Here is a 12,260-nt window from a genome sequence, read left to right on the forward strand (position 1 = left end):
CGTGAGGTAGGGACGACCCCAGTCAGGTTGAAACGGCCCCCGTGAGGTAGGGACGACCCCAGTCAGGTCGAAACGGCCCCGGCGTGGTAGGGACAACCCCAGTCAGGTTGAAACGGCCCCCGTGAGGTAGGGACGACCCCGGTGAGGTTGAAACAGCCCCCGTGAGGTAGGGACGACCCCAGTCAGGTCGAAACGGCCCCGGCGTGGTAGGGACAACCCCGGTCAGGTTGAAACGGCCCCGGTGTGGTAGGGACAACCCCGGTGAGGTTGAAACAGCCCCCGTGAGGTAGGGACGACCCCAGTCAGGTCGAAACGGCCCCGGTGTGGTAGGGACGACCCCGGTGAGGTTGAAACAGCCCCCGTGAGGTAGGGACGACCCCAGTCAGGTCGAAACGGCCCCGGTGTGGTAGGGACGACCCCGGTGAGGTTGAAACAGCCCCCGTGAGGTAGGGACGACCCCAGTCAGGTCGAAACGGCCCCGGTGTGGTAGGGACGACCCCGGTGAGGTTGAAACAGCCCCCGTGAGGTAGGGACGACCCCAGTCAGGTCGAAACGGCCCCGGTGTGGTAGGGACGACCCCGGTGAGGTTGAAACAGCCCCCGTGAGGTAGGGACGACCCCAGTCAGGTCGAAACGGCCCCGGTGTGGTAGGGACAACCCCAGTCAGGTTGAAACGGCCCCCGTGAGGTAGGGACGACCCCGGTGAGGTTGAAACAGCCCCCGTGAGGTAGGGACGACCCCAGTCAGGTCGAAACGGCCCCGGCGTGGTAGGGACAACCCCGGTCAGGTTGAAACAGCCCCGGTGTGGTAGGGACAACCCCGGTGAGGTTGAAACAGCCCCCGTGAGGTAGGGACGACCCCAGTCAGGTCGAAACGGCCCCGGCGTGGTAGGGACAACCCCAGTCAGGTTGAAACGGCCCCCGTGAGGTAGGGACGACCCCGGTGAGGTTGAAACAGCCCCCGTGAGGTAGGGACGACCCCAGTCAGGTCGAAACGGCCCCGGCGTGGTAGGGACAACCCCGGTCAGGTTGAAACGGCCCCGGTGTGGTAGGGACAACCCCAGTCAGGTTGAAACAGCCCCGGTGTGGTAGGGACAACCCCGGTGAGGTTGAAACAGCCCCCGTGAGGTAGGGACGACCCCAGTCAGGTCGAAACGGCCCCGGTGTGGTAGGGACGACCCCGGTGAGGTTGAAACAGCCCCCGTGAGGTAGGGACGACCCCAGTCAGGTCGAAACGGCCCCGGTGTGGTAGGGACGACCCCGGTGAGGTTGAAACGGCCCCCGTGAGGTAGGGACGACCCCAGTCAGGTCGAAACGGCCCCGGCGTGGTAGGGACAACCCCAGTCAGGTTGAAACGGCCCCCGTGAGGTAGGGACGACCCCGGTCAGGTTGAAACGGCCCCGGTGTGGTAGGGACAACTCCAGTCAGGTTGTAACAGCCCCGGTGTGGTAGGGACAACCCCGGTGAGGTTGAAACGGCCCCCGTGAGGTAGGGACGACCCCAGTCAGGTCGAAACGGCCCCGGCGTGGTAGGGACAACCCCGGTCAGGTTGAAACGGCCCCCGTGAGGTAGGGACGACCCCGGTGAGGTTGAAACGGCCCTGGTGAGGCTCAGACGGCCCTGGTGAGGTTGAGACTGCTCCAGTGAGGCTGGGACAAATAAAGGGGACCAGTATGGACTGATGAACAGGTGTAGATACAGAAGCAGAGCAACATTGAACAGAATGTTAAACTACAATGGGGAGCCTGGGGAGGGTTGGGGGGGGGATTAAGAGACCAACTGAAGGACCTATATGCATGCATATAAGATTAACCAATGGACACAAGACACGGGACGGGGGGGGCTGGGGGTAGGGGCCGAGGGAATGTCATGGGGGGGAAAAAGGAGACATATGTAACACTCTTTGTAATACTTTAAGAAATAAAAATTATTATAAAAAAAAAAAAATAAAAAAAAAAAAAAAAAACATCCCAAAAAAAAAAAAAAAAAAAAAAAAAAAAAAATTTTTATTGGGTTGCTCAGGCAGGTACCTCTAATGTCAATTAGTAGATAATAGACATGGAATAGGAAAATAAAAAGGCATAGTATGGCTTTCTCATAAACTTACACTCTAAAAAAAAAAAATCAAGACAAATGCATGTAACTTATATATAAAAATAATCAGCTTATACAGACATATCAGGGTATTTGAAAGCACAGAAAATTTTCAGTTCTTGAAAATGATGAAATGAACATGTCTGAGGGTTTATGAAGCACCTTTATGAAGATGAATTTCTAAGGTTGGAAGGAACAGAATTTGAAGTAGGGGCATAGAATAATGTTTTAAAATCACATGCTACCTTAGAATTGTGGCTAAATATAAGTTACATATACGTTCAAAAAGATATGACAATTCAAGAAGGAAATAACCTAATCTAAACCAGTGATTTCTAACCAATGGGCCAAGGAGCCATTGGAAGAGTTGCATACACCAAACACAGTCTGTAGTCTAAAATATTTCTCTCATACATATATCCCACTATTTTTCAAATATAGACGCATACTAGAATAACAAAATAAAAAATTATTTAAAAGCATAGTTTTTTGCCATTATGTATAATCTCAATCAACAAATACAACTACTTGTGTGTTAGCGGTCCACTGTTCCTCATATTCAAACAGGTCAGTCGCCACGCCAGCGTGGCTCAGTAGTTGAGCATCAACCTATGAACCAGGAGGTCATGGTTTGATTCCTGGTCAGGGGATATGTGGGTTGCACGCTTGATCCCTAGTGTGGGGCATGCAAGAGACAGCCAATCAATGATTCTCTCTCATCACTGATTTCTATCTTTCTCTTCCTCTCCTCTGAAATCAATAAAAATTATTTTCCTTCTGGCTCTAAAAATTCTATGATTTTTTTTTTTTTTAGAAAGTCACCTCTGACCAACTGTTCCACCTTCTTCTTCTTTTTTAAAAATATATTTTATTGATTTTTTACAGACAGGAAGGGAGAGGGATAGAAAGTTAGAAACATCAATGAGAGAGAAACATCGAACAGCTGCCTCTTGCACACCCCCTACTGGGGATGTGCCCGCAACCAAGGTACATGCCCTTCCTGGGAATCGAACCTGGGACCCTTCAGTCTGCAGGCTGATGCTCTATCCACTGAGCCAAATTGGTTAGGGCTAAAATTCTATGATTTTTAAGAGCACTAAGGACTCCTATGGTGAATCTTTAGAACTATTACATTATTTTTATATAGGTGTATACATAAATAATGCCTGCTAGGCACCAAGTATTAGACTAGCATTTGCTACAAAGATGAATTAACCATGATTCCAGACTCAAGCTCACATATATGAACAACTAATACCACCTAATAAATACTGCAGAATTGTTTCAAGTGCTTTGGGAGCACAGTGGTATTATCAATGTCACCTGGGGAAGTCTGAGGTGACAATGATCTATGACTTGGGTTTTGATAGGTGGCAAAAAAAAAAATTAAAAAAGAGTAAACATTCTAGATAGATAGTACAGCACATACAAAGGCACAGAGCTGCCCAGCTGGTGTGGCTCAGTGGTTGAGTGTGGCCCTATGAACCAGGAGGTCTCAGTCTGATTTCCAGTCAAGGCACAGGCCTGGGTTGCGGGCTTAATCCCCAGTGTGGGGCATGCAGGAGGCAGCCGATCAGTGATTCTCTCTCGTCATTGACGTTTCTATCTCTCATCTCTCTCTCTTCCTCTCTGAAATCAATAATATCTTTTACACTAATAAAAGACAAACATGCAAATTGACCATACCTTTGCTATACCTTAAACCACCAGCCAATCAGATCGACTATAGGCAAATTAACCCAACCAAGATGGCAACCGGCAGCCATGGAGCTGGAGCAAGCAGGAGGCTTGGTTGCCCCAATGATGGAGGAAGCCAAGCTTCCCACCGCGGGCAGCTCTGAGCTCCACTCAAAGCAGCAAAGTTTTAATTATAGAAGGTAAATAAACCCCAGATACCTGCTTTCAGCTGGCTGTGGCCACGGATGTAGAGCCAGCAGGAGGCTTCCCTCCTGCCCACCCTGGCCGGCTCTGAGCTCCTCTCAAGGCTACAAAGTTTCAATTATAGAAGGTAAATAAATCCCAGAATAAAAAAAGAAAAGAAAAAAAGGAGAGGCAGGGAGCTTCCGTCACCGGGGGGGCTTGGCCAGCCTGAAAACGGCCCTCAGCCCCTCACCCAGACTGGCCAGGCACCCCAGTGGGGACCCCCCACCCTAAAAGGGGTGTGGCCAGCCTGAAAACAGCCATCAGCCCCTCACCCAGGCTGGCCAGGCACCCCAGTGGGGACCCCCCACCCTAAAAGGGGTGTGGCCAGCCTGAAAACAGCCATCAGCCCCTCACCCAGGCTGGCCAGGCACCCCAGTGGGGACCCCAACCCTGAAGGGGGTGTGATTAGCTGCAAACAGCCATCAGCCCCTCACCCAGGCTGGCCAGGCACCCTAGTGGGGACCCCCACCCTGAAGAGGGTATGACAGCCTGCAAACACCCATCAGCCCCTCACCCATGCTGGTCAGGCACCACAGTGGGGACCCCCACCCTGAAGAGGGTATGACAGCCTGCAAACACCCATCAGCCCCTCATCCAGGATGGCCAGGCACCCCAGCGGGACCCCCACCCTGATCCGGGACACCCTTCAGGGCAAACCAGCCGGCCCCCACCCGTGCACCAGGCCTCTATCCTATATAGTAAAAGGGTAATATGCAAACTGACCCTAACAGCAGAATGACTGGGAATGAATGGTCACTATGACACACACTGACCACCCAGGGGCAGACACTCAATGCAGGAGCTGCCCCCTGGTGGTCAGTGCGCTCCCACAGGGGGAGCTCTGCTCAGCCACAAGCCAGGCTGACAGCTGCCAGTACAGTGGTGGTGGTGGGAGCCTCTCCCACCTCCTCAGCAGTGCTAAGGATGTCCGACTGCAGCTTAGGTCTGCTCCCTGCTGGCAAGTGGACATCCCCCGAAGGCTCCTGGGCTGCCAGAGGGATGTCTGACTGCCAGCTTAGACCCAATCCCCAGGGGAGCGGGCCTAAGCCAGCAGGTAGACATCCCCTGAGGGGTCCCAGACTGCGAGAGGGCACAGGCTGGGCTGAGGGACATCCTCCCCCCCCCCCCCCAGTGCACAAATTTTTGTGCACTGAGCCTCTAGTGTGTGTGTGTGTGTGTGTGTGTGTGTGTGTATATTTATAAAATTTTAAATGCCAAAGGCACACAGCTGTGAAAATGCACGACATCTTTGGGGCTACAGCCAGCTGCCTGGTGTGGTCAGATAGTAAGTTATCTGGAGAAGCAAGACGAGACTAAGAAGGCAAACTAGATTGGGACTGACAGTAAGAGGTTCTGAATGGTGCTGCTTAACCATCAGGAAGCAGTTCTGTTGGCAAAATCCGTGACTGAAAAAGTTTAGGCAGTGACATAAACAGATGTGCATTTCAGAACGATAACTCACTGGGAAGGATGATGGCGGGGAAGCTTAGCTGGGGAAGGGCACCTGCACCATTCTGGGGGAAAAAGAAATAACATAGTGCAGTGCGAGTGGAAATGCAGAATCAAGGACGCAGGTTCCCAGCTTGGCCAGCAGGACTGGACCCACTATCAATCATGGGATGCAGAAGAAGGGCAGGAAGAAAACCAGGGAAGGAGTAACAATCCTCAGAGGGCAGTTTCAAGAAGGAGAAAAGAGTTCTCCATGTCCTATGCTGCAAAGAGGTAAAGTGAAAACCGAAAGGGTCCCCCTTCCCTCCCCTCAACGATGAGCTCCCAGGTGGGTTAGGCAGCAAGAAAACAGGCGGAAGGTGTGTCCCGAGGGCCAGGGCCAAAGCTTTTCATTAAACTTTCCGCACCGCAGCCCCGGAAAGAGGAGCTCAGACCGGAGGCCGGGGAGAGGAAGTTCGGTTCCCCGGAGGGGCTAACCGGCGGGGGGCAACGCCGAGGGCCGGGCGACCGGTAGCTCAGGAGGAGCAAAGCACCAGAGCGGCCCCGGGGAAGGAAGCTAACGGCTCCCTCCGCCTGCTCTGGCCCCCGGGTTTATTCCACTTACTCTGGTCTCAGTCCCTCGCAGCCGTCAGCTGTGGCGATCAGGACTCAACGCCTCTGCCAACGGGGACCTACGCACCCGAGGGGCGAGAGTCCTTCCGCCTGTTTAGCGTCTTCAGCAAGCAGACCTAGAACAAGGCTGAGGCAGTCGGCGGGCAACTGCGGGGTCTGCAGGGCACGGCCCCATCACTGGACCGGGAACCGCGTCCGACTAGCGCTCCCACCAGCACTACAACCTCGCGAGATTTCCTTCCTTGCGTCACCGTGGGGGGGCTGACCCAAGAGAGTTACTTGCAGCTTCTCCCTGACTTGCGCGAGAGGTGGGGGCGGGCCCAGTCTAAGCCCCGCCCCGTTAACCTACTCAGGTTTTTTTCGCTTGGTTTCTCACCAAGTCTCGCGAGTTTTGCCAGGGAAACCGGCCTAGGTGAAGAGACCGAGAAGGGGAGCCCGGGTGGGAGGGCCTTGTGCTTCAGGGCCCGTGGCTGGTTTAGCCGGTGTTGTGGTTGGTACTTCGCTGACGGGGAGGCTCTCAGGTTACCCGGAATATACTTCCCAATGGGTGATGGTGGAAAATTAGCGGGTAGGAAATCTTGAGGGTCGGAGGCATTTTTTTTCCTCTTGGCTCCGCCCTCTTCCCCGTTCAGCGACCTGGGCGTCTGGCTCACCGAGGGGGAAGGGCGGCTTGGCCGGGCCGTCGGAGAGTGCTGTGCGCACGCGCGATCCCGGTGTGTGAGTGTTCGTGCTCGCGCGCACGCGCGCGCGCTCCCACCTTTAGGAAGCTGGGGAAGAAGCAGAGTGCTGAGCGATGAGCGGGGAAAAGCCCAGTCCCCTGCCGTGGGTACCAGACGCTCCTGACCGTGCGCTGGCCCTCCCCACCCAACCGGCAGCCTTTGCCTGAGCGGCTGTGGTCCATGGCCTCTGTGCGTTTCCACTTCAGGACCAGGCACGAAAGTAAGCTAACCTCAGCCCTGAGGTCTTCCCTACCCGCTCACCTTGTGCTGTCCACCCCGCACCCTCCCGCAGAGGGTGTCTCGATTCCTCCAAGAAGAGTTTTGCATGAAGGGGAAGTGCGTGCGAAAGCAAGGAGAAGCCAATAGCAGGGTCGTAAAAAGTCAGTTCGTGTTCATGAACACTTCTGCTTTTTACCATGTGCTTTTTGAATGTGGATTGTCTATTAAGCATAAGGTTTTATTAACGAAGCAAGGGAGTTTTTATAAGAAAAAGTTTTAAGAGAGTTCCTCCTCCCCAACCAGGCGCTTGGTAGCACCTAAGTTTTACTGTTCTGCATGGTCAATGACTGCGGGGTGGCTCAAAAGCTAAGGGGGGCATTGTGAATTTGGGGTCCTTTTCCGAATGCGAAGACCCGATATACAGTTATGTTAGATGTCTGTTGTGTTTTGGTCTTCCCTACTGCTGTTACTTGTGTTTCCTGTTAATTCTATCCCCTTCCCTTTTCAGAAGTCTGGAGACTTTTTGGAGGGAAGCTCAGAACCGCTGACTTGGGTTAGTTTGGGGATTTGTATGCGATTGCTGTCAGCGAGGATCATCAAAAGTGTGTTTGAAAAAAGTATTTGTCGTGTATTAATGTTTGGTATTATGTAAGGGGATCAAGTACAATTATTTGTAAAAGTATTTTCTTTTGCTCATTTTAAATTTATTCAACAAGCAAAAAAAAAAATGTATGGACTGTAATGTTGCCTGTGACTGATAGAGTGACAGCTTAATAGGATGTAGCTCATCCCTTTGAATTGATACTTTGTGGTCAGGACCTCATTAAATCTTGTCCTTTGTTGAATACATTTCTTTGGATACTGAATCTTCCAAATCTTCTTGAAGAAAAGACACATTAGAAATAATGTAAGATTTAAAGGTTATGTGTAAGATATTTGGCTAATATATTTTATCCCTTACAGGTTAAAACAAAATGAAGATTTTTTCTGAATCTCATAAAACAGTCTTTGTTGTGGATCACTGCCCTTACATGGCAGAATCATGCAGACAACATGTTGAGTTTGATATGCTGGTGAAGAACAGGACCCAAGGAATCATTCCATTGGCCCCTATATCTAAATCATTGTGGACTTGCTCAGTAGAATCTTCCATGGAATACTGTAGAATAATGTATGATATATTCCCTTTCAGAAAACTGGTGAGTGTGAAGTACAAGCAAAATTTGGGGAATGTACTTACTGTCTGTAACATTTTTTATATATGAATTTGCTGTAAATTTAGAACTGTTTGTTTACCACTTTAAAAATGTGATATGTAGACCTCCCCTTTGGGGTGAAATGTCATGTGTATTTAGTTGGGACCAACAGTAACAGCTAACAGTTATGAAGCACTTACGGGTGCCAGGCGTATTCCAAAGGGCTTCATGTATATTAACTCCTCTAATTCTCACAACAGTCCTATAAGGTAGCTACTCTAATTACTAGGATAGTATTCAAAGTATATAGTCACCAAAATGGAACAGGCACTGACCGTTGATTGTTGCTAGCTTAAGCAGCAGGGATGTTGTCTGTAAGCAGTCTGTCAGACTGTGCTGGTATGTTCTAGTACCATCTGAATATCAGCCTTTTTTTTTATTACTGTCATGTTGGAGATGAAGCTGAGGTGGTGATATATTAGAAAATATATCAAATGATGACTATGTTTCCTTTTGGGAGAAGGGTGCGATCATTTCATTTCACCTTACTTGATAATATTTTTTTTAAGATTTTTTTACTGATTTCAGAGAGAGAGAGAGAGAAATGTCAATGATGAGAAAGAATCATTGATTGGGTGCCTCCTGCATGCCCCTCACTGGGGATTGAGGCCTCAACCTGGGCATGTGTCCTGACCGGGAATTGAACCATGACCTCCTGGTTCATAGGTCGATACTCAACCATTTAGCCATGCTGGCCCAGTGATACTATTTTTGTTTTGTTGAATTTTACTTAAAAATTTAGAATAAAGTCCAAATTAATTATTTTGACTTTCAGTGCCCTATTTTTTTTTAGCTTATCTCCTGCTCTTCTGTCTGCTCTGAACTTCATCCTTTTAAGGGTACTCACTTAAAGGCCTTTGCGATTGCTGTTCACTACACCTGGAATTCTCTATCCCCAGCGCTTCCATGGCTGATTTCTTTTGGTCATTTTGAATTTCCTTCAGTTGCAACTTGTGTAGAGAGCCCTTCTCTGTCCAACCAACCTGAAGTAACTAACCATCTTTTTCTTCACATTTATCACTCTGAAATGATCTTGTTTATTTGTTGGTTCCCTGCACTGCTCTCTTATCTTACCACACCTGCCAAACCTTATTTTCCCCACATTGTGATAGAACTGTTTTATTCCTCACTATATTCCCATACTCCAGCGCTGAGAATAGCACCTGACATGTACTAGGCATTCTGTACTTACAAAATGGATGAATGACTCAATCAACAAATCAGTGCTAGAGACCTCATATTATTTTATTTTTAATTCTTTTTACTATTAACTAGTAGCATACTTTACATTTTAAATATGATGTGATCAGATGGAATTGAAGTTGAGTACTAATTATTTCTTTGAAATCTATTAGGTGAATTTCATTGTGAGTGACTCTGGAGCACATGTTTTAAATTCCTGGACTCAAGAAGACCAAAATTTGCAAGAGGTATGATTCAGGTTTTGAACTGTGGCCTTTTTGAAAATTTCTCATCATTGATGTTTCAGTAATACTTTAATAAAAAATAATTTAAAAATTTTGATCAATATAGGATAATATATGCACATTGTTTAAAAACATCACCTAATACTGAAAGTGAAACAGCTATCTCCAATCCAGTCTTTCCCCACTTGAAAGCAAACTTTCAACTCTTGCTCATTTAGTATATACTTCCATATTTAAAAAAAAAAATTATTTTACTGCCATTTATCTACTTAAAGAAGTGTCCTTCTATTTTTAGTTTGTTGAAAAGGTCTTACAAATGCATTTTCTTGTATTTTTGGAGATTATGTGATTTAAAATTTTCTGTTAATATGATATGCACATTAATTAATTTTTGGATTTTAAATCAACTTTGCATTCTTGAGATAGTGCCCTTGGTCATGATGTATAATTATTTTTATATGTTGCTCAATTTGGTTTGCTAGTAGTAATTTGTTGAGGATATTTGAATCCATATTTATAAGATATATTGGTTTATAGTTTACTTTTCTTGTGATGTCTTTGTCTGACTTGTGCATACTCTTGTCACCATAATTGTTTTCCCATTATTTAGCTAATGGCAGCATTAGCTGCTGTTGGGCCCCCTAATCCACGGGCAGATCCAGAATGCTGCAGTATTCTACATGGCCTCGTTGCAGCAGTGGAAACTCTCTGTAAAATTACAGAATACCAACATGAGGCCCGTACTCTACTAATGGAGAATGCAGAACGTGTTGGCAATAGGGGGAGAATAATTTGCATTACTAACGCAAAAAGGTGAGACAATAACAGTAACTCTTTCACAGAGGGAATTGTACTCTTTCACAGCTTTTATTTTAAAAAGTAGGGACAATATGTTAGCATTTAAACGTATCACAAGTGGCCTTTCTAGTATTGAAGCTTTGTTTATCCAATTCTAAAATAAAGACTCATCTCAGTGAAAACTTTAGATTGTCATCATGTAGGTTAATTTGACTTCTCACTAGTTTTTCATTTGGTTATTTGGTGTTGTGAATGAGCACCTAAAAACAATCCTTACTGAAGTAATGTTAAATACCTGTAGCTGAACAGTGTGTTTAATTTTTTCTCTTACTGTTTATTCCTTTAAGTTTGTTGTATCTTTTTTATGCCATTAGTGATAGTCATGTGCGAATGCTTGAGGACTGTGTTCAGGAAACGATTCATGAGCATAACAAGCTTGCTGCAAATTCAGATCAGTGAGTATAATCTACATTTGAAATAAATATTAAATTTTATAGTCATATATTTCATTCTAATTATTTCATTAATTTTAATAGAAATATAAATTTTTCTTGAATTCTCTTCTGACTCTACAAATTAGCCAAAAGATATGTTTGATCAGAAATTTTATTGCCTATTTTCCCTTTCACTTTAAGATTTTACTTTTTTCCCATAGGAAAGGTGATCAGAACTATAACATAATGTATAAATTTATAATGCATATTTGTTTTGATAGCTTGCTCTCATATTCTTTCAAATTTATAAAATGAATAAATTATCAGTGGCATTATTCATTATGGACCAAAACAATGAATTGCAGTATATGAATTTTTTTTTAAAGCAAAAAGCTATTTAAAAATATGTTTTGGGCTGTTGCAATGTGGAGTCTAAATTAGATTGATCTATTATTAATCTCCTTAAGTGGAGTACTGGTATTATTGTTAATAAATAAGATTATTTTCACTAGGAGAAGCATGCTGAGGTATTTAGGAATGAAGTATTTCCTTTGCAATTTACTATCTATGGCATAATAAAAAAGTGTATGTCTATTTAGGTACATAGAGAGAACAAATATAGCTATCACTTAGTGAATCTAGTTTAAGGATATATCAGTATTCATTGAATAGTATCGTTATTTCAACCTTTCTGTATGTTTGGAAATTTTAAAATAAAAAGTTGGGGGAAACTTCTTAGCATTACAAGTTCTGTATTCTTCGAATAATCAGTTATAAGTCAAGGTTAGTATTGTCTGGTTTTGTCCTTAAAAAACATTAGTAAAAAGGAAACTAATGCACAATATATTAATTTTCTCTGTGACAGTTATATATTGAAAATTATACCTGATTATAAGAATTTTCTTTTTATTTTATCCTTTAAACACAAAAATTATTTTTGCATTTGAATTTAATTAATATAAATTATTCATTTAATGTTCATACAAGTACAACAGTTATACAGTTTTTCTAAATATTTAGCTTTTGTGTTAACAGTAGTATCTGATTATAGAGATATGCTGTTTTGGTAAATATAACTCTCAATAGTTTACCTGCCTAGAATCTTTACATTGAATGCACATAGTTTAAAAACATCACCTATAACTAAAAGCAAAACAGTTATCTCCATTCCAGTCTTTCCCCACTTCCTAGAAGCAAACTTTCAACTCTTGCTCATTTGGTATATACTTCCACATTAAAAAAAATTTTTTTTTACTGCCATTTATCTATCTAAAAACGTTTCCTTCTAGTTTGTTGAAAAGGTCTTAGATTTTGTCAAATGTGTTTTCTTG

The 12,260-nt window shown here is 45.4% G+C and overlaps 2 protein-coding genes across 6 annotated transcripts in view; one reads left to right on the forward strand and one right to left on the reverse strand.

Moving 5' to 3' along the window:
- The window catches only part of FGFR1OP2 (FGFR1 oncogene partner 2), a 27,989-nt gene extending 21,695 nt beyond the window's left edge, over window positions 1-6,294 (reverse strand). For both annotated transcript variants that reach the window (XM_070410527.1, XM_070410526.1), the window contains exon 1: window positions 6,069-6,294. The gene's annotated coding sequence lies outside the window, so the exon portion shown is untranslated. The remainder of the gene's footprint in view (window positions 1-6,068) is intronic.
- The window catches only part of INTS13 (integrator complex subunit 13), a 33,059-nt gene continuing 26,521 nt past the window's right edge, over window positions 5,723-12,260 (forward strand). For 2 of the 4 annotated variants that reach the window (XM_070410525.1, XM_070410522.1), the window contains exons 1-5: window positions 6,480-7,015; window positions 7,978-8,213; window positions 9,626-9,700; window positions 10,308-10,510; window positions 10,870-10,950. In XM_070410525.1, coding sequence (XP_070266626.1) covers window positions 7,989-8,213; window positions 9,626-9,700; window positions 10,308-10,510; window positions 10,870-10,950 — 584 coding nt within the window. In that variant the 5' untranslated portion in view covers window positions 6,480-7,015; window positions 7,978-7,988. Of the gene's footprint in view, window positions 5,738-6,479; window positions 7,016-7,143; window positions 7,568-7,977; window positions 8,214-9,625; window positions 9,701-10,307; window positions 10,511-10,869; window positions 10,951-12,260 lie in introns of those variants that run through there. The other 2 variants (XM_070410524.1, XM_070410523.1) reach the window with 2 other exon arrangements.

This window comes from Myotis yumanensis, unplaced genomic scaffold (genome assembly GCF_028538775.1).
Source record: "Myotis yumanensis isolate MYYU_CA2020_CCGP unplaced genomic scaffold, mMyoYum1.0.hap1 SCAF_3, whole genome shotgun sequence".
NCBI lineage: Eukaryota > Metazoa > Chordata > Mammalia > Chiroptera > Vespertilionidae > Myotis > Myotis yumanensis.